General features: G+C 49.2%; 1 protein-coding gene across 1 annotated transcript in view; it reads right to left on the bottom strand.

Moving 5' to 3' along the window:
• LOC119405038 (QRFP-like peptide receptor) overlaps positions 1 to 26366 on the bottom strand; it is a 109251-nt gene that overhangs the window by 7155 nt on the left and 75730 nt on the right. Inside the window, exons 3-4 of the mRNA XM_037671799.1 lie at positions 22806 to 22929; positions 7273 to 7475 (exon numbers count right to left, since the gene is read on the bottom strand). Of these exons, the coding sequence (XP_037527727.1) occupies positions 7273 to 7475; positions 22806 to 22929 (327 nt within the window). The remainder of the gene's footprint in view (positions 1 to 7272; positions 7476 to 22805; positions 22930 to 26366) is intronic.

The raw sequence follows: 26366 nt of genomic DNA on the forward strand, positions 1-26366 counted from the left end.
TACCCCAGAGTGCGCGCATTGCGGGTCGGAGTGGAAGGCCTCGCATATATCAGAACGCAGACTGCTGGGTATCACTAGTAGCCACTGGCGGCCGTCGGCGTTGTAATTGCGTCGGTGCAGGAGGTCGTCACGAACGGCGAAATGGTGGGCTTGACGACGTAACGCGCGAGTGGATGGTGTTGCCGTCGGATCAGTGAGCAAGTCGATCAGCGAAGTGATCCATTTATCCTTGCGCTGTTCGGTAGCGATGGTGTGAACGCTGATTGAAGCAACAGCTATGTGAGATACTGAGCAGGGGGCATTGTCGTCAGGCAAGGGAGAGCGCGAGAGGGCGTCGGCGTCAGCATGCTGGCGTCCGTTGCGGTACAGCACGCGGATGTCGTAGTCCTGCAGGCGAAGTGCCCAGCGGGCGAGACGGCCTGAGGGATCCTTCAATGACGACAGCCAGCATAGTGCATGATGGTCGGTGACGACATCAAATGGGCGACCATACAAATAAGGTCGAAACTTTGTAAGGGCCCATATGATCGCCAGGCACTCTTTTTCCGTGACTGAGTAATTGGTCTCGGCTCTGGTAAGCGTACGGCTTGCGTATGCCACGACATATTCGGGGAACCCTGGTTTGCGTTGCGCAAGGACGGCGCCGAGGCCTACACCGCTGGCGTCCGTGTGTACCTCCGTAGGGGCCGTAGGGTCGTAGTGACGTAGTATGGGAGGAGACGTCAACGCGTCGTCACACTCGGACGACCACGAATTTAGGGGTCCGTTACTTCCAAGGAGCTTCGTCAGCGGCGATATGATGGTGGCAAAGTTTCGTATGAAGCGTCGAAAGTATGAACACAGTCCGACGAAACTGCGCAGTTCTTTGACGGACGTAGGTTTGGGAAATTCGGCCACGGCCCGAAGCTTGGCCGGATCGGGAAGGATTCCGTCTTTGGACACGACGTAGCCGAGGATTGTCAGCTGCCGTGCCGCAAATCGGCACTTCTTCAGATTCAGTTGGAGGCCGGCGTTGCTCAAACGTGTCAAAACATGCCGGAGACGTTGGAGATGCGTGGAGAAGTCCGGAGCGAAGACGACGACGTCGTCCAGGTAACACAGGCACGTGTGCCATTTCAAGTTACGCAGAACGGTGTCCATCATGCGCTCGAAGGTCGCGGGCGCATTACACAGACCGAACGGCATGACGTTGAACTCGTACAAGCCGTCGGGCGTGACAAAGGCTGTCTTTGGTCGAGCGTCATCAGCCATGGGTACTTGCCAGTACCCCGAGCGCAAATCGAGAGATGAAAAGAATTCTGCTCCTTGGAGGCTGTCAATCGCGTCGTCGATTCGCGGCAGTGGATAAACATCCTTGCGGGTGACCTTGTTGAGCCGTCGGTAGTCCACACAGAACCGCACAGAACCGTCCTTCTTCGTAACGAGAATAACAGGAGACGCCCATGGGCTGTCGGAGGGCCGAATTACATCGCGTCGAAGCATATCGTCCACTTGCTCGTTAATTACCCGGCGTTCTGTGGGAGACACGCGATATGGACGTTGCCGCAGCGGTGGTTGGGCGCCAGTGTCGATGCGATGCGTAACAGCGGACGTGCGGCCGAGGGAAGTTTGCCCGACATCGAAAGAATGACGAAATTCATCCAACAAGCACAGAAGCTGCGAACGCTGGACCGACGTAAGGTTGTCAGCAATGGAGGGACAAAATACATCAGTAGGTGACGAATCAGACGCGGAAACAGCACTGATGGTGCGGGAACTGGTACAGTGCGAGTCATCGGGTGCGTCCAGAACTTGTGCGTCTTCAACGGGTTCCACTTTGCCGAGACATTCCCCTCGAACCAACGTAACAATGCACGGGGATGGGTTGGTAACAAAAATAGTGGTGCTGCCCAGAGCGACTCGCACGGTCGCAAAAGGTACCAGCAACCCTTTTCTAGTGCAGACGCGGGCAGATGGCGAAAGGAGTGCAGTGGTGTCGGAGAGACCGGCGCAGTAGACCGACACAGCCGTTGACGAGTTTGGAGGCACTTTCGTATCGTCTTGGACGAGGATCTTGCTCATTGCCGATGGACTGTCTGTCGGCGTCAAATGTGAGAATGGTAAGAGTTCGATTTCGGCTGGTGCGCAACGAATTACGGCGTCGTGGCGGGAGAGGAAATCCCATCCCAAGATGACGTCGTGAGAGCATGCCGCAATTATGATGAACTCGACGTCATACAGAACGTCCTGAATAACGACACGAGCAGTGCATACTGCTGCGGGATGAATACTCTGGGAGCTCGCGGTACGAAGGGACATCCCAGAAAGTGGCGTCATCACTTTTCGAAGTAAGCGGCAAAGTTTTGCGTCCATAACGGATACAGCGGCTCCAGTATCGATAAGGGCCGATGCGCGAACACCGTCCACAAGCACGTCGATTACATTCGATGGACTTCGCTGAGGGCTTTCACAGTTCGATAGCGTCGCAGCCCTTGCCTCCTGGACTGCGACGACTAGTTTTCCTGCTCTCGTGCGACCGAACGAGGCCGCATGGGTGACAGTGACCGACGTCGGGGAGACGGAGAGCGGCGAGTAGCTGGAGGTGGGCGTGACGTCGGCGACATAGGTGGAGGTGGGTCGTAGAATGCGCGGCTTGACTGGCTGGTGACAGGTGACGCGACTCGAGGCGGCTGCACGCGTTGACAATAACGTGCCACGTGACCGGCGTAACCGCAAGCAAAGCAGATGGGCCGGTTGTCGGAGGTGCGCCATCGGTTCGCCGGGGTAGGTCCCGCCCATGTCGCAGTACGTGATTGACGAGTCGGCTGCTGAAATGACTGCATAGTGGGCTGCAGTCGGGGCCGAGGGATGGCGTCAGCATATGTAGCCGGCACACCCGCCTCAAAGAACGGAGGTCTAGCGGCGGCTTCGGCGTAACTCATTGGGGCAGACGCAGGAATTACTTGGGGCGTCCTGGCGACAACTGGAGCGTAACTCTGAGGCGCAGGAGCCGGAGGTTGCGGGTGGTACTCAGGCATGACCTCCGCAATTTCCTGCTCAATCGCTCGGCGGAGAGGAGGAAGAAGGGTGGTCGACGACTGTTGAACGTGCGGCGGGTGGGCAAGGGCGAGGAGGGAGATCTGGCGTGCAATTTCCTCGCGCACGAATGACTTGACTTCTGCCAGCAACGCGGCCTGGTCAGATATTGCCGCCAAGCCAGCAAGCTCTGCGTCGCGTGATGGGGAGCGACGGGTCATCGAACGCTGCCGGCGGAGCTCCTCGTAGCTCTGGCACAGCGTTATGACCTCGGCCACTGTGCCAGGGTTTTTGGCGAGCAGCATAGTGAAGGCATCGTCGTCAATGCCTTTCATTACGTTCCGGATCTTGTCAGACTCAGACATGGTTCCGTTGGCCTTCTTACACAAGTCGAGGACGTCTTCGATATAACTTGTGAACGATTCACTGGCCTGCTGAGATCGCTCACGTAAGCGCTGTTCGGCTTGCAGCTTACGAACTGCTGGGCGGCCAAAAACGCTGATGACGGCGGTCTTGAAATCGGCCCAAGTCGCAAAATCGGACGCGTGGTTGTTGTACCACAAGCTTGCTACGCCCGCGAGGTAGAATACCAAGTTGCTTAACTTGCCTTCTTCGTCCCATTTGTTGGGGATGCTGACGCGCTCGTAAATTGCGAGCCAGTCCTCCACGTCGGTGCTATCGGCGCCAGTGAAGATAGGTGGGTCGCGTATACGGGGGACACCAGGACATGTGCTCGTTGCGAGAGGAGGCGTTTGCTGGGCGGCGTCTTGAGGCATGGTAGATGGCAAGGTACGGGATCGGAGCTCCAGGGGCATTGAATGGGAGCAGAGCACTCTCCACCAAATTGTTAAGGTGTTTAATAGACAGCACTCAACGACAATGAGTAATGGCGACAGTCACGGCAAGGCACGAACTCACTGCGCGAGCGGCGTTCTTTCTTCAAGCAACCAAAGAGGATGACCCACTAGAAGGCGCTGGAGAGGGTAACCCATTACCATGTCCCAAGGCTTCTCTACAATATATATATATATATATATATATATATATATATATATATATATATATATATATATATATATATATATATAGAGCTTTCTTTTTATGCGGCGTTTGCGGAAGTGGTTCTTTGAGATAGTGATTGCCCCCATATCCTTTATGAGTATGCGGCACAGCAGGCCTGCAGAATTGGAGTAATGGCGGTTAGAACGCGTTTCTTCAGAATAATATTTCAGAACCGCACTGACCAATAGTTATGATGCTCAATGCGTCCACCTTTTCTAAGCCATCGTAAAAATACTAAACAATAACTTTTGAGTGTTTTCGTGCCAAAACCACGGTGTGATTATGAAGCGCGCCGTAGTGGAGGGCTCCGGAAATTTCAACCGCCTGGAGTTCTTTAACGTAGACATATATCTAAGCACACGGGCCTGTAGCATTTAGCCTCCATCGAAATGCGGCCGCCGCGGCCGGGATTCGATACCGCGACCTTGGAGTCAGCAGTCGAGCACCGTAACCACTGTACCTCCGTGGCGGCTAGAAAAATATTAAATGCCGGTATACTAAAAAAAAAGAGCCGGTTACCTTTCATGCTCCGAGTGTAGTATCTTTGTTAGGAATTCGGGTTTTCGGTGTGGCAACACTAAGTGAGACGGGTACTTTGTCAGCTATGTGCGATCAGACAAAGTCACCAACTGCTATCAAGGCTGTGATAGATTTTCTAAAGAGCACAGAACTGGACACAAGACTATAGCGAAACCACTACGTCACGTGGTTATAGTATTATTGTATATACGCATATCTCTTTCCTCTCCCCATCATCAACCCTCATCACTCCTTTTTTCCCCTTTCCCTTTTACCCTGTGCAGAGTAGCAGGCTAGAGCGCACTAGCTCAGGCCGACCTCTCTGCCTTCAAATAAAATTATCTCTCTCTCTCTCTGGGTTTTCAATACCTTTATGTTCAGGCAGCGCAAGAGGTAATTCGCTGAGTTATTTTTTTCCAAGGAACTGTACGGACGTATGCAACAAAAATATATCGTTCGTGCCCGCACTGAACGCACCACACCGACTCCTTACCATTTGTATCCCTACAGCAACAAATGTTGCCATAACGCATAATGGCGCTGCGAATCTTTAGTGTCTCCCCGAGCCACGAAATATCAATTTCGTATTGCGTGCCACGCTCAGGTTTCAATATATGCCTAAGAGATGGCACAACTTATACTGGGGACAGTGCAGCAAAAAAAAAAAGGAAAGAAAATGAATTCCTCCACAATCAGCTCGAGACGGTACGTACCTGAAGCTTCTTCCATTCGTTCGTAATATATTTGTTAATTATTTCATTTTGATACTCCCGATATGATAGAGGAAGGAATACACGGAGAGTATTGCTGTGCAAATTTTTCGGGAAAGAAGCGAGCAAAAGTGCATTTTGTTTTCTCTCCTTACGTGGTTGCGTACACATATGTTACTGTCAGGAATTTTGGGTTTCCGATGTTTCCGTAAACAGCTGGTTCTTGTACCGCGCAGTAAAGGGCTCTGAAATGCAACTCGCGGAACTCCAGTTACAGGTCACCTTTGGCCTAATGAAGTGTGATAAGTCAAGTGAAGCACCCCTCCATGATCGTTCAACCACCCAAAATGCCTTCTCGAACCGAGCTTCAGATGTCCCCACTTGTGTCAGGTATGATGGTGTAAACCTTGTGCCGATCAAAGTGCGGCACAGCAGCGCTCCGAGGTGCAAGCTACCGCAATACACGCGAAAAACAAGGCTTTAATGCAAAAAAGTGCAAGGTGTACCTACGTATCGCGGAAGAGGGAGCAACGAACTGCTTCGAAATGTTCCGCACAATGTTACCCCGTATTCATAGCCTACACATACGTGTACGTTCGTTATCTCAATAAATACAGTTCAGTGAGGAATAGTTATTTTTTAGATTCGAAGCATCTTATGGCGGAGTTCAAACCGGTGGTGGTGGTGTGCGGCGTGACCACCCTTACTGCGCATGCGCAAAGCCTCTCCTCTCCTCCTTCCCCCTCTCCATCCCCTCTCCCCCTCCCCCTCTGAAACGCGGGCTCGACATGCCGAAACGCCGCTTCGCATCGCCTCATGGTCCGCTTTAGCGGGAGATGGTGTGATTTTTCTCTATCATTTTACCCTTTCTAATAGAAAGTCAGCCATTAAATCTTTGCTTCTTCACCTACGAGCATTATGGGATACAAAGGGTTAATGAATCTCAGGAAGCGTAACCTTGGTGCGAACTTCCGCAGCCGCAGAAGGAAAGAGGAAGCACAAAGAAAGAAAAAGATAAATCGGCGGAAGCATCGCGCGTAGCAGTTATCGTCGCCAGACATCTTGCGACGGAATAAAGTCAGCTGAGATAACGCTCTCTCTTCGATGTCTAAGCAAGCTTGCCTAATGTGTGTTGCCGTCTTCTGTGACTGTAAAAACAGCTGTTCTGAGTCCGTTATTGCGTGGAAGACAATGCGCGCCCTACTCCTGTAATCTCGAAGGCCTCGTTCTACCGCTTTCAGTTGTAGCCTTGCTTTGTGGTTCGCGATAGCGTCGTTTTCCAACGACCGTAAATGAGGATCGACAACGTTAAACAAGTGGAGTAATGACGGCTAGTAAGCATTCCTTCAGAACAATGCTTCCGAGTATTCTGTGAGCCCCTTTGACTAGTGGTATAATCTCACAGTTAATCTCTCTACCTTTCCTAAATTCCTTCTCTCTCTCACACGTGTGTCCATGAACTGAAAGCCCATTCTCTGTCCCCTCTCTCTCTACCATCATTGTATTCTCCTGTCCCATTGTTCCAGCGTAGCCTAGCAAACTAGGTGCTTCTGTGGTTATGCTCCCTGCCTTCTGCTTTTCTGTTTCCTCCCTTTCTGCCTTGAGCAGAAACATTCTGCCTTGCGGAGGAACCTTCAGGAAGAACCGTCGACGTTAAGAAGCACAAAAGTGTCTTCGCTGCTTCGGGTGCTGACAAGCGATGCGGATGGTGTTTCATAACCAAATGTACGCAAAGCTGCCGATTGTCCAGTCCTCGCGACGCGTTAGGAAGTTTTTGTTTTTCTAAAACAAATCGAGGACAGTAGCATAGCTACCCAGCGCAACGTGTCTTTCAAATCATAGGTCATAAACGCACGTATCATTTGCATTGCATCTGAGGACTTTTCCCGAAGGCCTAACACTTCCTTCAGTGTGTTCGTGGGTTGCACATTGGTAATGCAATGGCTTTGACACTCAGTGTACTTACGAGCCAGACGTAAGATGTGCTCTCTCGCGCACCACCATCCATAGTTGTGCGCAGATCTTGGCGTACGCGTATCCCATCACCAGGGTTGGTATGCAGAGCACCAGGATGAGCATGTAGATCTCGAATGAGCGCCAGGCTCCGGGGCTGGCCTCGTCACGCATGCACCAGTAGGCTCGCCGACGCAGGCCCATCTCTACGTGAACCTGTACAGGCAGCGGTGAATCAGAATGGGCGACGTTAATGTGACCCGTAACAAACCGCACTGATCCAAGCTGGTTATGTGCGCTTGCTATCTAAGATTTACTGTCATGAGCCAAATGTTCACGCGAAAATGGAAGCTTGAAGCGATGAAAAAGCATAGTGCGTGCTTTCCTGCTTCACAAACAGCTCCACTAACGTGATACCGGGGGAGGTGCGAAGCACCGCTGTTTCCCATAAGGGCATGCACGTCAATAGCAATGAGAGGACGTTGTCCTCTCATTGCTACAGACAGCGTCGCAGACACCATCCATCGGAGAAACAGAGCTTATCATGCGCCAACGCGCCGTCTTATTTGTCATTCGGAGAAGCACACGTGGCGTTGTCTCTCGCGGGCGAGCGTGCGTTCTCGCGAGCTTTTCCTGAGCGAACGCGCTGTCTTATTTGCCACGTGCGCTACCGTGACGGGCGACGTCAGGAGAATTCGTGACGGGTTACTACGACAGGAGACGCTGAAAGCCCGAGCGCATAGGGTGCTTCGCACCTCGAACCCTTAAACACGAAATGCCGTTGGAGCCAAAGCTTCGACATGTCTTGTCTTCTTAACATATTGTCTTGCCTACCTTAGCGCGTGAATGTGCGTGCTTCTCATACTCTCCCCCAACCAAAACAAGAAGATAAAGAGAGGGCAAGTGCGAGAACCCCCACCCACGCTTTCGCACTTTCCCTCTGCTCATCATCTTTTGTTTTTGTTGGGGGAGAGTATACGAAACACAGATTCACGCGCTAAGGTAGGCAGTTGCAGCCTTTAAGAAGAAGAGACCATTTGTCGAAACGTCGGTTTCAGCGGCTCCCCGTGTTCAAGGATCCTTCATCTACCGGCACGGTGTGATCATGTATTGGGTGTCAGAGCCGAGAGGGAGACGTGAAAAAGAAAGGGTAGTGACATCAACGAGACACGTCAGGTTTGCTACCCTACCCTACACAACGAAAAAGCAAGTTAAGGGATATGAAAGACGAAACAGAAGCTGAGAACGAGAAGAGTAAGGTGTGCAATGAGACCGCAGCTATTCATTGAAGCCTATATATAGATCGGTTTCTAAGCTCCAGGCGTTCATGGAATGGGAGCTGCGCATCGCATAGAGAATACATGAGAGGTCCGCGAATACATGAGTGAGCACTTTGCGGTGATGTGCTTGTTTGGAATTGTTGGTTCGACATATTAGTGAATTGCGGCGCATGAACTCACAGAGACAGAAAGAACGAGATAAGAGACGAGCAGTACGGTTTGAGCAGGTCTCATTGCGATGCGAAACACGCGCAAGTACAGCAAATGTGCAGGGTGGCTCTGGGGTGGAACACGTTCAACTTCATTGCCTTGGCACACACAGGAACATATTAGTGCTTCAATATACGTCACCAATATTAAAAACACCTTTTCTTTTTAATAACTAAAAGTTCCTGCTATTTCTGTCTTATCTGTGGTGGCTATGGCGTTCCACTGCAGCGCACGAGGGCGCGGGTTCGTTTCCCGGCCGCAGCGGACGCATTTCGATAGGCATAGGGGCGCAACGCAAGAACACTCTTGTAGTTATATTTATCCGCACGTTTTACCGTAGCCTCCCTCCTCCCCTCAGCCCTAGTTGGGCGAGTCCAAAAGTAAACATGCATAACAATGAATGAAAAAGAAGCGAAAATGAAGCCATGACATGCTTCTCACAATGGCCTGCCTTAGGTTCCTTGCTTTCCCGGAGTAAAGATGCGAAGTAAACTTTTCTTTGAATGCAACGTGAAGGGCCTTGGGCTGCCATTATCCCCGAAAATTCCCATGATCCCTTACGCATTCGCCTAAGACGTCTCAAATACGACTCGTTTGCCTTTGGGACCCTCGTCTGCATTTTGTACTTTTGTACTAATTGTACTTTGGGACCCTCGTCTGCATTTTGTACTAATTTTTGTACTTTGAACTTGTAATAATAAACTGAAACTGAAACTGGAAGGCGAAGGCTATCTTACTCTTCCTTTTGTTTTCAGTCAGTTGTGCCTCTCCCCCCCCCCCCCCCCCCCCCCACCAGAATGTTCCTTCAGCTTACGCGGCTATACGTCCGGGATCGCAGGCACTGCAAGCTCTCAGCACATCAATAGTCGTCGGTCCCCTTTTTGACCAAACGGCGACGACATTTCATGAGGACACCTCATGTGAATTCATGATGACAGACATCTCACATTTTGCCGATCTTTGAGGTCATGCGGCGACGTCATCGCGTGGTGATTTTTTTTTTGTATTACTCGTGTTGACGCCGACGGTCAATCTTCACGTTTGATGCGGCATCTAAGGCTTTCGCCTTAATTAAAGCTGGCGCACTTGACTACCGATCTGTCGAGCAGTCTCCAACACGGGTCTGGAAATGGCCGGGCAAGCATCACATCTTCTGCATCAACAAATATCCAACACCATTAAGCTCCATTCCCAGCAGCACATAATGTGAAGAGAGCACGGCAACTCGTCGACGGCATGGAAGCCGTGTCGCCTAAAACCCCTGAAACCGCTGAAACTTCGTAAGGTAGCGACATACGTGGATAAAAGCGCGCCTCCTTTCTTTTCTCCCTCCTCTGCCCTCTCCGATGTTGACGCCGCGTCGGTATTGGCCAGCTGCCGTCTCGTGGGACCGAGCGCAGCGTTCGTCTGATTTATAGTCGCTCTCGACTGCCACCTTTGCTCTATAAGCGTAGACTCGCTGGTGCACAGCGCATGTGTTTTGTGGATACGCACTTGTTATTCCGTGCGTGTTGTGCAGTGAAATATTTCTCCCATAAGACGGACGTCGCTGTTGGTTGCCGTGGGCGGCTGCTGCGCCTTCTGATGTCAGAACAAGTCTAACGAAGGCAAAAAGCTCCTCATTATACCGTCCGGTAAGCCGAAAGACTTGGTTGCACATAATCGGAAGGGAGAACTTCAAGCCGACATTTTCGACTCGATTATGCGAGGTAAGTTGCGAGTCTCTCATACTGTAACTATGCGTCGCGGTTCGCGAAGTTTGATGCCCGCTCAACGCCGTGACATGCCGCACTTAATTGTGCAGTACGTCGTGATCTCTCACGCACGTTTTATTACAGCTTCTGCGGGGTCTTTACGTTGTTTTTGTTCCTTTGTCAACAATACGTGGTTACGTTTTCTGCTTGACGTGACGCGCCGACTGGTTCGAGTTCACGGTGTTGGTTTGTGCACAGCTAGCATCATGCACGCGGACTGACGATCGACAATGTGATTGCGAAACTTCAGACATTCGGCGCAGCTCTTTTGAATGAACAAAGCTGGAGTGCGAGAACTCACATTACGATTTATACTCTCCGTTTGTTTTTGTTGCGTGCTTGTTTAATTCAGAGCAAAAAAATTACACCATCTCCCGCTAAAGGGGACCATAAGGCGATGCGAAGCCGGAGCACTTGCACGATCGCGTTCCGTTGGCGTTAGTTGGGCACGCTACCGACCTCGTGTCGTGGAACGCGAAGAGGGACGCTACGCGCATCGTATCTTCCATCTATCCTGGCCGTTAATTCTCACAGGGCGAGCGGGGAACGCGGTCGACAGGCGGGCGAGAGGGGGGCAGCGTGGGAGAGGAGAGAGAAGCGGAGGGGACGCGCATGCGCTCGAGCTCATCGCGGCGTTGCGCAGGAGAGAATTTCGGCATGTCTAGCCCGCGCTTCAGAGGAAGAGTGGAAAGGGGGAGGGGAGAGGGAAAGTGGAGAGGGGAGAGGGAAAGTGGAGAGGGATATTGGAGAGGAGAGGGGAGAGGGTGAGTGGAGAGGATGGGTGTGGAGAGGGTATGCGCATGCGCAGTAAGGGTGGTCACGCCGCACACCACCACCACCGGATTGAGCTCCGCCTTAAGATACTTCGCATCTAATAGCTTTCTCTGGCTCTTTTACGTTGACCGATCAGCCGGTGTACTTGCGATGCGGAGGTAGCTATGCAAAGCGTGCGTGGGCAACCGAGTCGCAGGGTGCGTTCATCGTTTAGGAACCTCACGCATACGTGCCATTTCACGCGAAGGTTTACATGCTATTTCGTGTGAGGGTTTATATCTGCGAGTGGAGCTCTCGCGAAGGAAATGTTTGTGGTGACACGCTAGTTTATACATACTCTAGCTCTTTCATTCAGCGTATAGTTCGTATGTCAGATACGTCTGCAAGGCGCATTTGCGCAATACTGTTGGTGCGTTTAATCACTTAACGAAACAACCAACGCCGTCCAAATATATCAACTGTAATTGATGTACCCCTTCTGGCGCATTATTAATGCGAAAGCTTTAGGTGCCTCATCAAACGGTAAAACTGAGCGTCGCCGTCGTCAACACGAGTGATCCAAAAATCATCCCGTGAAAACGTCACTAAATGACGTCATCATGACGTCACAGGTCGGCCAAACTGGTGACGTCATGGTAACGTCACTATGACGTCATCATGGCGTCACATAACGTGACGTCACACGATGACATCACATACACATCGTGGTTTTGCATTGCCTCCGTGACCAATCCAACGATCACGGAGGCTATGCAAAACGAGGTGAGGTGCAGAAAGCTTTCGGAGGGGTGCGGGGTAGGATGAATACATCAACTGAAGAAGAAGAAGAAGATGGCTTAAATTTCTCCTTCGACTCGTCTTAGGGTAATGCATAGGGGACCCTGTGAGTTTTGCCTAAGCGCGTGATGTCCAGGACTGGTTGATCTTGCGCGCGCGCGTCACTTCAGGGACAGGAGTGCGTCTCGTGAGTTGATATTTACCAATGAAAAACTACCCTACTAATGAAACAAAAACTACTAAATTTACCAGTGAAAGGCAAGCACACGCTCTCTGCACATATTGTACACCCTATGCGGCACTACAAAGAGCTGTCATGGGCCAACCTTACCCTTGTTTAGATAATTTTAGAATAAGTTATCAAATAGCGAAAGGTGCAGTTAATGAATATGTATCAGCCATCGGAGAAAAATTCTGTGCTCTAGAAGGAGATACACGAACCCTCTTTGTGCTTTTTTATGCAATTTTTTTCATTGCTGTGATTTTCCAGAATGCTATTTGCGAAAAGGAGTAGCCGGTGCTATAGGAAAGCGCTTGGAAAGATATTGAGAGCTAGGCGCCTGTTGCGAATGCTTACAGCGCGCTGCCTGGCAAGCAGGCTCTATCTCCGCGAAAGGGCGTCTGCTACGCAGGAGCAATAGTAGGTGGCGCCACGTTCGAAAAGAGAGTACGTAGGAGAGGAGACCCAGGAGGAACGAGAGCGGAGAAGGAGAGTGTGGCCACTTTACGAAGTTGCAGGGGTTTTAGTGTCGCCGACTCGCCTTGCATCGTTGCAGTTCCATCGCGTAAGGCGCACCAGAGAAATGGTCACTAAATTGCGTTTACCAGTCGTTTAACGTTTTCTCATCATTTATGTTCTTATAAAAGACTTTGGCTTTTAGGAATTCCACTTACACTGACATGTTTGCGGGATGAAGTGCTCCATACAAAATAATCATAAAGCCAAAGAAATTGTCCTCACGGCTTGAGTATGTAGGGTGGTATTGTGGATTCAGGTTCTAGCAACACATATGTAGGAACGGCTCCATCGTAGTGCTGCATCTTGTTGTTGTTGGTTAAATAACTATTTCAAGCGGTCTTGAAGCTCGGTCAATACCCGGAAACACTGCCGCTCCGGCGTCCCAAAAAATTACGTCATGATGACGTCACCGACACCATCTTGAATAATTTGCTAGTTCGGCGGCCTTTTAAAAGGGGCCGTAACTGAAGGTGAAATTGGCGCTAGTGTTCATGGAGATTCAAAATTAAAGCAGCCAATGGCAGCCTGCCGCCGTGCCGGCAAAGCCGTGCACCCCGCGCCGGCCGCGGAGGCCGCGCGCGCGCCGCGACGCCGCTGACGCCGCGACGCTAGTTTTGAATTCCTCGAAAGTTCCGTTGTAGCATGGAGCGAGTGCTGAGAGCGGGCACCAGGCTGGCCGTGCAGGGAGGCTATGCTTGGCGGACACCTGCAAGTCTCCCGTTGTGGTTAGCGGGTCATTGTTCGCTCTTGAGACTTATCGGAGTGGTCGTTACGTCAGCCGTCCTCCGTCGCCGCCGTACAGGAGCCCGTCCTAGTCGCTGGCCTTGACATGAAGTTTCGTGATGTTCCGTTACATGAAGCGAGCTTTGGCCGGCGTGTGGAGTTTTCGTGGTGTTTGCGTGTTGTGCGCTCTTGCCGCCGTGGTGGTTAACGGCACGCACCATTCGTACATCATGGAACGGTGCACGGATACTCCAAGACCGGCCGAGTTCCGCAAGATTCTTCGAGGTTCCGAAAAACTAAAGGTGAGCATGCGGCTTGCGTTCGCAGCCACACATTTACAAATTGCAGTTGGACAACACAGTTATTGTTTTTTTTTAATTACGGCTGAATCGTGAAAAGCACGATGTTGCAGTTAATATCGCTGTTCCTAGAAGGAATGAAATTAAAGAACTTGAGACTCATAGTTTAACTTTTGCGTCTATGACAGAACTGCGCGATGGAAGTGCGTTTTGCTTTTTTTGCCTGTTTATCACTCGCCATCGTTTAAATACGCGTTCCTGAGACTCAATAGGCAGTTTTAGAATAGCGTACGAAAAGCTTTGCGTTGGCTTTTCGCGCAACTGTCATGCGTCGTACGCTAACCGCTTGCGGGCTCCCGTAGTGACGGAAATAGCGAGCCGCAAACGCTAAAATAGCGTACGCTATTCTAAAACTGCCTAATGTATCGCAGCTTGCACTGAGCCGAGACGACGAAACTACGTTTGCCTCATGCGACTGCGTAATTTGTATCGTTGGAATTAATAGTTTTCAATTGCTTTATTTCAGGACAGAAACGTTTTCGGAGTATTCGAGAAGGCAAGAACTGATGCGTTTGCCCAAGGAGGGGTTAACAGCTGTAGAATCAGCGCTCTGCGAAGTCTCGATCCGCAACTCAAGTGGACCAGCTTTCTACCCTGCCCCCAGTGCTTCTTCTCGGTGCGTGAATATGCTATGTACTTACGGCTGAAGGAGTAGTTTGTGTGTTTATATATTGTCTCTGTTATTGCCTATGGAAAAACCGCTCTAAGGATTCATGTGTAGGCATGAGACATGTCCTATATGCAGAATTTTACTGTTTGTGTTTATCACAATGAAGGGCTCAGTGTACCCAACATGACGTCCTCCCTTCAGTGGCGTTATATTCAGCTAGGCATTGTATTCGCGGTGAAAGAAAAGCTGCGTATAGGCTTATTTCACCTGGTCGTTGAGTAATACGCTTTTCTTCGAATGTCATGTGCTGCTGCATAAACTGACCATGGCCTGCATGCCGTTGCCACCAACTAACTTTCAAGTAGTGTTCAAGTACCATGTATTGTGTCTTGCTCTTTTTAGCGCAATGTACTACTTACTGTGCTAAATCTTATCTTTTTCATTTTGTTTATCTGCTCAAGGTGTCCAGCATTTGATGTATATTTGTGCAAAATCTGAGCAAATATGTAAGTGGTTGTTTTGTGTTTCGTATCATTTCAACGGTTAATAAGTAAATCATTGCAATATTATTTCATATTTACATATTTTGCGCTTCGTTATGTTTTTGTCATGCACTGACATTTCTTTAAACTACATGATTACCTCTCATCAGAGGCTCCTCTGCACTTTGCTCGGTATTGCACCAAATGAAAATCGTGTTTCTTATATGTGTGTACGTCAAAGGGCCTACACTTTCCAATGTGTTCGATTTTTTAATTTCTAAATTTTACAATGAACTTTTGTGTTTAGTCATGCACACACTGTGAATTCTTCCCTTCTGTTCTTCTCCTGAACTTGTATCGTGCCCCATTACATGCAAATCTTGAGTTTCGGAAACAGAACAATAAAAAGAGGTAACAGAAATGTTGTAGGTGGATTCATCCTTTATGCTCTAGCACATGCTGGCTGCGGGAAAACGCGAATGCGCGGCCAAGCACAGCACGCGCGCGAGCGCACGCGAACAAAAAAAAAAAAAAGTCCCGGCGCGGGGCATAGGAGAGGAGAAAAAGCAAGCGTACAAAATAAAAAATGGTGCGCGGCATGGGAGAGGAGGAAAAGCAAGCGCACAAAAAAAAAGAAAGAAAACGGCGCGCGGAGAGGGAGGAAGAGGGGGTGGAGGCGAGCGGCTGTTGTTACTGTTGCCCTGACGACGTAAGCAACGTAATCGCTACGTCATCGCCCTTTGAGCTTGGCGGCCTTCTGCAAGGGGCGTAACTCAATAGCGCTCTCGGCGCTGTCGGCGCTTGCGTTGGCGGAGCGTTTGAATTTCGCGTCCTATGGGAGGTATACGAAGAAACCGACCCTTGGCTCGGTTTTTTAGACCGAGGCGGGCCCAAGGAGGCTTAAAAAATGCCTCCACCTCCCCGAAGGGAATCGTGCGGAAATGCGAATGCATTGTTGCGCCGAGAGTACACGGCGTAGTAATTTTATTGGCTTAAAGCTGGACGCATCGACGCACTAAAGTGTCTCCCTTTTGGGCGCCTCTTTCAACGAACGCTTCCTACGTGCGTTCGTAATCACCTCAGGGATGTTGCCACCGCCTTCAATGCAGCACAAACGCGTTTAGAACGCGCTGTTTTCAGGCTATGCCAAGGCAGCACAAACGCGTTTAAAACGCACTGCATTGAGGCGGTGGCTCAGGGAGGGGAGAGAGCGAACGGCGAGAGAAGGAGCGGCGAAGGACTGCACCTACACTCTCTCCACACACGCCAGAGCGCGCTCCTCCTCTCCGCTCACTCTCCGCTACTCCGCCCGCACCACCTGCTCCGGTTGCTAGGGGCGTGGATAAGCGCGCGCGCCCGCAGCTGTTGCTATGGGAGAGGGAGTGAGAGCGGAGAGGCGCGCGGACAACGCCGGATGCCTTACATAGCCCGACTAAGAAATGCATTCGCATTTTAAAGTTCTGGAGTGGAAGCTCTCGCGACGCCTTGCCAGCAAAAGTGAAGCCAGCTTTTGCCAAGGAGGTTTAAAAGAAATTTTTTTTATCCTCCTGGGCTTTTGCCCACCAAAAAGCTCGCAAACATGCTCTTTTCTGGTGGTGCCCACTTAGAGATCAAATGGCTTGGATCGGTTAGTGCTAATACTGCGTTAAATATAAAATAAATGATCGTTGTTGCCGACAAAAGTAACCCTTCGAGAGGACTATTGACGGTTGATCTCTAATAAAATTTGCCATGACTTTGGGGCTTACTTGCGAAAACTAGTAACACAAAGACACACTTGGAGCAGTATCTGACCCCTAAAAGTTGCCATATTAAACTCGTCTGGCGTGCGAGGAAAACGCTTGCTTTCTTTCGCGAAGCGCCGATGGGTTATCGTGCCCCTACTAAGATGGCGGGCGCAGCCGCCATCTTGTGGTGGGCCCGGCTTCACTCTTGCGCAATAGTCGCCACTCCAGCAATTTGTTTGTTTAACCTCCTTGGGCGGGCCACGTCAACGTCGGCACCACTAGTCCGAGACGGGTGGCGGCGTCGTGGGCCTTCTGATCTTAATTGATCGTCGAGTTTGACCGGCATGGCATGTCAGTCCTCGTGCCCGGTCGTTGGCGTCCTCGTTGAGGTTCACTCGGGTTCCGTCCACTTGTCCCATTTGCGCAGGACACCATCTGATGGCTGTTTCTGGGATTTCTCCTAAGATCTTTGTTACGCATTTGGCTACTAGGCCTTTCTCAAAGCTTTTCACCGCGGTTTTCGAGTCGCTGTATACGTGGGCCCATTTGTTACACCTGACCGCCAGGGCTGTCGCGGCCTGTTCTGCGACACTGGGTGTGCTCGCGTTTTTTTTTTTATTGCGATAGCAATTATATGGACAGTCTCGGCTATAAATATCCGTCCCCGTCGCCGTCATTCACCGTATATGTATAAGTATGTATATATATAGAAAATCCACAAAGAAAAATAATTCAGAAATAATTTCCGACGCGCGGAATCGAACGGGCGACCTCTCGCTTTGCAGCCCGCCGCGTTAGACGTTAGGCCACGACAGCACCGTCTTTCAGCTTGCTGAAATTTATATACACTATGTACTTCAGCATGCTTTCTTAGTTGACACATAGATGGCGCGATGTGCGCGCGTGTGGCGCGCTTTAAAGATCGTCGCCCCGCCGCCCCGGTCCTGCGGACGCCGTTGCTCTTCGTCCTACAGGGCATGCTCGCCTACGTACGCTTATCTCGAGGAAAGAAGGGGGTGGTGAAGCGGGGAGCTGTATGTCTTGTGCTTTCCCCGCGAGGTCCGTGCTGAAGTCACAGAGCGTACGAAGGTCACTCTTTTCGCTGCAGCGGCCGCGTTTGAGAAAGGAGCGCGCTGTTCAAACAGAAATAAGTAACAACTGTGACAATTAGTTCGCGCTCGTCCTTTGTGCACCTGTTCGTTCGTTTCGTGCGTCCTGCTTTATGTTTGAGCAGTGCGCTTCAAGTGTCGAGCTGTGACGCATTAGTTCGCGCTCGTCCTGTGTGCGTTCTTTTCGTGCGTCCTTTGGGCTCGAGCGACGCGCTAGCAATTTCGAGCTGCTTTCCGTTCTTCGCGTTACATTCCAATTTAGTGATATCGCATTCATTGCTTCGCCGTTGCGGCGAAACTGTGACTTTTTATTGCGATAGCAATTATATGGACAGTCTCGGCTGTAAAATGTCCGTCCCCGTCGCCGTCATTCAACGTATCGGTATATATATATATATATATATATATATATATATATATATATATATATATATATATATATATAGAAAAGCCACAAAGAAATATCATTCAGAAACACTTTCCGACGCCCGGAATCGAACGGGCGACCTCTTCCTTTGCAGCCCGCGGCGTTACACGTTAGGCCACGACAGCACCGCCTGTCAACCTGCTAACGGCGAGCTATTTATATACACCACTTACATCAGCATGCTTTCTGAGTCACCACATAGATGGCGCGATGTCCACGCGTGGCGCGCTTTAAATATCGTCGCCCCGTTCCTGCGAACGTCGTTGCGCTTCGCTTTACAGGGCGTGATCGCCTTCGTGCGCTTATCTCGAGGAAAGAAGGGGGTGGGGGGCTGTTGTATGTCTTGTGCTTTCCCCGCGATGTCTGCGCTGAAGTCACAGAGCGTACGAAGGTCGCTTCGAGGCTGCAGCGGCCGCGTGTGCGAAAGGGGCGCGCTGTTCAAACAGAAATAAGTAACGACTGGGACAGTTAGTTCGCGCTCGTCCTGTGTGTACCTGTTCGTTCGTTTCGTGCGTCCTACCTTATGTTTGAGCAGTGCGCTTCCAGTGTCGTGCTGTGACGTATGATAGTTCGCGCTCGACTGTGTGCGTTCTTTTCGTGCGTCCTTTGGGCTCGACCGACGCGCTGGCAACTTCGAGCTGCTTTCCGTTCTTCGCGTTACATTCCAATTTATTGTTATCGCATTCATTGCTTCGCCGTTGCGGCGAAACTGTGACTTTTTTTTGGGATGCCAGTGCTTTTGCGCATACCAGTGCTACTTTTCGGATACCAGTGCTACAGTGCTACTTTCGCGCATACCAGTGCTTGAAAAGTTGCGCATACGGTTTTGTATTTTAATCTTCTGGAGCGCTCTTTCTCTTCTTGTTCTTGTGACATGACTGTTGTATCTTGATTTGTTCACTTTGTTTTGTGCTTGTTACTCCCATTCCTGCTTACAGCCTCAGTTAGAGGCTAGCAGTACTGTATAAATAAATAAATAAATAAATAAATAAATAAATAAATAAATAAATAAATAAATAAATAAATAAATAAATAAATAAATAGAGTACAAAGAACAATATGTTTGAAGGAAATGAAACAGGTGCATCCTGATGCGTCGCGCTGAAATGAACGGGCGCAAGGGTGAACGCTGTGTTGACAGTTCTGTCCACGTTGGCGCTAGTAGTCGTATACAGCCATAGTACTTTATAACAAGAAAGCGGTAAAAAAATAAATAAATAAAGGGTGTTGGCGCGCGAAACGTTGTATCGGTTGTATCCCGCCATACATGGGCATGCCGAGGAGCCGCTGCGTTTCGTGGTGCCTTTGAACGGCAATAAAGGATGTCAGCATCGAGTAACACGAATTTCTGCGTGACACTGAATGGCCGTAAAGGTTCTTATGATAAAATAAGATATTTTTTTTCCCAAGAATATAGTGCATCCAGAGGAGTGTTGATTAAATGATCCCAAATAATGTTTGCCGAGAGTTCGAGGCTGCTCAAGAAAACCCGCAACACAGGCACTAGTGCGTTCTTCAAATCACTTTGGTGCGACCCAGAGTTACTGTATATGCTACCTTTAGGTAACAGAGTTGTGCGTAGGTCTGGCTAGCAACCACAGCTATGCGGCGAAGACGCTCTCCGTTTTTGCAGGCGACATGACCACCGGGTCACCAATCGACATGTTTGGCGTCTCGAAGACCGGTGACGAACTTAACTGTCGACGTCTGGTGCCAATGCGATTTGCTGCAGCGACGGCGTAGAGAAATACAAAAATTGGCCCGCGCGTCAGCTTCTCCGCATTTCATGGTTGCTAGCGGCGTTTGGAAGACAGATGCGGCGTTTGGAAGACAGTTACTGTATATGCTACCTAAAGGTAGCATATACAGTAACTCTAGTGCGACTAGTCTTGTGGCGCCACAGCGGCAATAAGTTCAACTAGCAGCTCCCGCTGTTTTCTGGGCACGCAGAGGGCCGCACCTATTTTTTTTTATCGAGCAGCCGCTACAAATCGCATCTAGCGCTAACGTCGTTCTTGTGTAACGATTGGTATAGTTCTAAATCCTGCGCTAAATGCAGCTCCACCACCGTGAAACCTGAGGAAGTGCGTAGCACTGGCACCCAGTGATTCCCGTTGCGCTATTGCTAGTATATGTCTATGAATAATCTCTCGCATGAGTTCGTAACAGGCGCCGGAGAAACATCGGTGGGAGGAGGAATCGCGATGGCGAGGTCTTGGCGCCCTCTCTTGGGTGGCGCGAGTGTCAGCCGCATGTTTTCGATTTTAAGTTAATAATTGCCACCACTTATTGGTTATTTCTTTTAATCAGATTCTCTAAGACCTTGTTCGTTTAATTTAACCCAGTTTTGAGCATTACTAGCCTTGTTTTAGGCCTGCATTCAGCACTTTATTGTGGGCGTGATCACGCCACGTGAGATCTATGGATGGACAAGCCGGGCCCCTAAAGTGCTATGCACCTAAAACAACTGCTTCTAAACAATGCTCCTAAACTGCTACAACAACTGCTCTTAAACTGCTCCTAATCACTGCTCCTAAAATAACGACGGGACAGGTCCGGCTGAGTAAACATCTGGCGCAGACTTTGGTCCCTCCCTTAAGAGACAAGGAGGGGGGGGGGGGGGCTCGCCTTTTGTCACCCCTACCTCCCAGTGCAGAGGCCTACGCCCTGTGGTTTCGTGTCACATAATATGTTCAAATAATACAAGCGCATGACATTTCGAATGTGCAGCAAGGAACTGATCTCTGCTCTTGAAATATCATGTACGTTCCTGCGACCCTACAGTTGGTAATTACTCTTATTTCAAATGTCAAACACGAATGCTTACTTTTACGAAGAATAAATATAAAATGCCATTAGTCGAAAGCATTGCTCCATAGCGACGTCACAAAATATTTGTGAGTTGCTTCAATAATTGCTAGAAAGCTTGCAAAACGTTTGAAGAGGAGTTTTTCTTACCGTTATTATGTCAGTGACTGTCCTCTGGCTAATGCTAAAGCCATGTAATATTGAAAGACGCTCCTCCCTGCGTAGTGCCGGTTCCTTCACCTATGTTCAATCAGCGTACTTGCAATCATGCAGGATTAGGTAGGGTAATAGACAATGCGAACAGTAACTTTGATAACGGTAGGTCGCTTAGACATTGCTCAGCGCACGAACTGAAAAGTCGTGGAATGCCTGAAAGTCGAGATTCAATGACGAAACTTTTCATTTTGTCGTAAACTCTCGCGAGAACTTTCCGATTATTAAAACGTCACTCAAGCGCATACTTTCTTGCGCACGTTTCATTTGCGTCTCCGACAACGAACATGTATTGAACATGGAGAATGTAAAAAAAAGAGATATAATGAAAAAGAGATGGAAATCGGTATGGAGATTTGTGCAACGGGCGATTGCCCTAACCTGTGCGGAGATAAATGATAGAGGGTTGACCGAAAAATATTGTGGGTGCTTTGTTACAGCTGTGAGTCATAGAATATAGCTTAAGCTACATCATGAGTGACTTGTCTTCTTCAAGGCTGCCTTCAATAAGGCAAATCCATTTGTCGATACGTCGGCTCCAGCGCACAACCCCTGGTTAGTAATTTTTCATTTTCATCGCAATCTTCCATCGTCCCCTTCCTCCCTTTTTTTATCATGAGTATGCGTCATGGGTGACGCAAACAAAACGTGAGTAGCGGGAATGATGAAGGCTGAACGTGGGAAGCTCAAAGGGACACCAGTGAGAAAAACGGTATGTATCGTATTAGTAAATTACAAGTTCACAATACCGAAAGCGCCATGCTTACCGCGATAAGGCGCTTGGTAAGCGAGAAAACACGCATACAGTAAATACAGGGGGGCGACGCCTCGTTGAAGTTTCCGCACCAGCTAGCCGTGGCGTCATAGATTTCGACGGCGTCTACTAGAGACTACGCACTTTTTTATCGCGAAAAGCTGTTTAAATTGTGTTCTGAGGAATCCAAGGTGTTAACGTAGCAGGTTTCAGAAAGTTTCATTGAAGCAGCATGGGCAAAATACGCGAAAGTTTTATTAAACTAGCGTGGCCAGAATAGGGATGAGGAGTACTTATGCTTCCATATTTTACAGCGCGAGACGACACCACAGAAAGGAAGGCCCACAAGACACATGGAGCGCCGACTGACAAGTGATATTTTATTGAACCAGCGAGTCTTTTTTATACCACTGGTGGCGAGGAGAAACCTTTTGGGACAATGCTACTGAGGACGAGCACGAACTATCAAGTGTGACTTGTCAGTCAACGCTCCGTGTGTCTTGTGTGCCTTCCTTTCTGTGGTGTCGTCTCGCGCTGTAAAATATGGAAGCTAGAAAACAACTCGCCCAACATATTACTTTGTGGTACTTATGCGTTGTGTTTGGACTATGCTCTTGGGTGGCTAAAGGGGGGAGGGGCTCCCCTATGCCACCCGCCCCCTCTCCCTGGCGCAGCTCTTTTGCCTCTGTTGGAGGATATCCTGAAAAGGCCTACGTTGCCTCGCGTTTGCGGCAGCTAGGAGGCCAGTGCTGCTTTCACGCAAATCGGTAACTAGGCCCACCTGCTTGTGCCGCACTTACCTGCACGAAGATGATGGGCAGTGCCGTGAGGAAGGCCGCCAACCAGATGAAGATGATCACTCTCCTGGCTTGACTGAAGGTGCACAGGTAGCGGGAGCGAACGGGGTGTATCACCGCGTAGTATCTGCGCACACGTGTTGACTTCAGTTTATTTTCGCGCCAGTGGTCTTTAAGGGACAGTAAAGAGAAATTTCTCGTATTTGTAAATTACTCTTTCGCAATACCAAAATCACCACGCTTGCCAAGACAAGACGCTTGTAAGAGAGAAAACGTTCAAAAACAAAATGCGGGTGGCGACGCCAGCTTGAAGGTCCAGCACCAATCGCCGTGAGGTTTTATATTTTAACAGCATGTACTATTGACCTACGTAGTCCCTAACCGTTGAATACGTAGTACATTGTCCTCTGCGGGGGCCAGAGATGTAGCATACCAAGTTTCAAAATATTTTGTTGAACCAACGTCGCCAAACCATGAAAAAAATGCTGTTTAAAATCCCTGACTTCACGTCAGGAATTTCACTTTGACGTGACGTCAGGGATTAAACTTTGACCTATATTTTATCTTCCAATCAAAAACCTGTGGTGGTGGAATTCACGACGTGAGTGTTTTCAGAGCACAATTTATCAGTCCAGAATGAATAACTGTTTTACTTTAGTGTCCCTTTAAGGCTTATGCTCGCTCGTGATTATTTCTGGCGTTAAAGGGACCGACAACCACTTTGTATCGTACCTCTTTTCTTTAGTGCAACGTAAGGCTTGCAGGTCAGAGTGTCTAATCACGCAATGGTGTAACACGGAAAACGCCGTGAAATATTTATATTGAAAAAAAAAACATATGGAGGCTCCACTACTTTGAAACCCGAGGAAGTGAGCAGCACGGGCACCCAGCGATTCCCGTTCATAAAGTTCCCACTGCTCCGTTCGCCAAAGCGTCGATAACGCCAGTGTTTCAGGTAAGCATGTAGGGTTTCCCCGGCACGAGTATAAGCTTGCTAAGGAGATTCGCATACTCGGTATGCGACATGCGCGCTACTTCTTGCTGTGCGTTATTGACTTGCTGCTTGTTATGGCAGTTTAGACACGTGTCGTCTGCAGCGAGTCCTCTCAGATTGCTTTCGCGAGAATGCGCCGGAGAAGGCCGATGCAAAAAGCAATCGTGCTTCTTTTCGAGGCGGTGGCGCCTCCTCTTGCGCGGCACGGGAAGCAGGCGCATGTTTCTTAAGCATTTTTGTCGATTTTCAATTAATTATTGCAATTATTTCGGGGTTATTTCTGTTAATTAGATTAATTTAGATCTTGTTCGTTCATTTCATTCCGGTTTTGAGCATTGCTAGCCTTATGATGGCCTGTATTGAGCGCTTTACTGCGAGCGTGATCACGCCACATGAGGTGCGTAGATGCACGACAAGCCGGGCCCCTAAAGTGCTCCGCACTTAAGAATTTTAGATATGCGGCGACTGTGAAGTCGTATGCACGCAACACATGCTACAAACAGTGGGCGGTGAGCAAGGCAGCGGTTCGTGTTTGTGCTGTTCGGTTTGCTGCCCATGCGAGCACTTCGAAGCTGAACATGTTTCACTAGCTGCCGGGAATGCATACAGCGCCGTTTCTCAGTATCAACTCCTTTTCTCTCCTAAGTAGCACAAAATAGGGCGGCCATGGATACTAGTATACACACTCTAATTTTGAGTGCTCTTTCTAGCGTACATGATAAGGTCAGTCTACGAACAGCAAAGTGAACGACTTCATAATCCCGTTTCAAGGCTCTTCCGACAGGCTGGGCGACGTACCGGTTTTTTTGGTGAGGTTTAGCAGCGAAGCTGTTTACACTGTGCTCCGTCGTAAAAATTTATCATAATCATGAACCAGCACTCGCTCTCTTTTACTCTTTACACTGATGCTGTTTAAGCTATCGGTAACTTGTGCTCCGTCGTGCAAAACTCCTCAAAGTGGTGTGCGCCGCAGGATGGGGCAAGCCCCACTACCGTCTACAGCAGGTGCGAGCGTCAAACGAAGACGTATACGTGAAAAAGACAGAGATAAAGAAAGCGATAGAAAAATAGGAAGAGAAAAATTGAGAGAAATAGAGGGAATAAAGATATAAAGAGATAAAAAGACAAAAAAAGACATAGACAGAGAGAAAGAGAGAGAAACGAAGAAACAGAGAGAGAGAGAGAGAGAAAGAGATAGAAAGAAAAAGGAAGCGATAAATATAAAGAGAGAGATAGAAAAAAAGAAGCCCTGGAACAAAGACAAAATTATAGAAAGAGCGAGAAAGAGATAGCAACAGACAGAGCGAGAAAGAAAATACAGAGAAACAGATACATAGAAGAGATGCAAGAGAAAGAAAGAAAGAAAGAAAGAAAGAAAGAAAGAAAGAAAGAAAGAAAGAAAGAGAAAGAAAGAAAGAAAGAAAGAAAGAAAGAAAGAAAGAAAGAAAGAAAGAAAGAAAGAAAGAAAGAAAGAAAGAAAGAAAGAAAGAAAGAAAGAAAGAAAGGCCACCATACATGCGCTCTTTCTTCAGGCTTGGCACCACTAGTGCGAAGCTACCTTAATTTTCAAATACAATTTCGAAATATAGACCCTACTCAGATCGCAAAAAGGATGCTTGAATATGTCAGTATAATCCACAATGTTTTCATTTCCACCAGGATCTAATCACACGTTGAAGTCGTCCGTCCCTTTAACACGTATATGGCGCTTTAGATGCGAAGTCTCTCACAGCGGAGCTCAAACCAGCGGTGTTGGTGGTGTGCGGCGTGACTACTCTTACTGCGCATGCGCGAACCCTCCCCACATACCTCCTCTCCACACACCTCCTTTACACTCCCCTCCCCCTCTTCACTGCCCCTCTGAAACGCGGCCTCGACATGCCGAAACGCTGCTTTGCATCGCCTCATGGTCCCCTTTAGCGGGAGATGGTGTGCCCCTCTCCTGAGCAACGTCGCGATGAGCGCCAGCGCATGCCCGTCCCCTCCCCCTATCTCTCCTCTCCTACGCTCCCCCCCCCCCCCTCGCGCGCCTGACGACCGCGTTCTCCGCTCGCCCTGTGAGAATTAACGGCAAGACTAGAGGGAATACACGACGCGCGTAGCGTTCCTCTTCGCGTTCTGCGACGCGAGGTCGGTAGCATGCCCAACGAACGCCAACGGAACGCGATCGTGCAAGTGCTCCGGCTTCGCATCGCCTCATGGTCCCATTTAGCGGGAGATGGTGTAATTTTTAGCATTACCATTCAAAGCTTAGGCCGTTAGTTGTTCACCTAAATACGCGTAAACAATTTGTAACTCTGCACGCTAAGATTCAGAACCATCGCACTACAAATTGAACTGACATGTGAGGAAATTCGGGCGAGGTTTATGAGCACTGGTCAACCATCACCATTCTAGAATGCCGTTCTACTTTCGCCCTGTCCTCTGTGACGTTGCAAGTAGTGTGTGATATCGGCGTGCTGTTGAGCAGGGTCGCCAGGTTAAAAAAGCAAAAAATAGCAATAAAATTGAAAAAACTATCCAAAAACTAACCAAGTTGAGCCAAGGACTCCAATAGTAGCCAAAAGTAG

This window comes from Rhipicephalus sanguineus, chromosome 9 (assembly GCF_013339695.2).
Source record: "Rhipicephalus sanguineus isolate Rsan-2018 chromosome 9, BIME_Rsan_1.4, whole genome shotgun sequence".
NCBI lineage: Eukaryota > Metazoa > Arthropoda > Arachnida > Ixodida > Ixodidae > Rhipicephalus > Rhipicephalus sanguineus.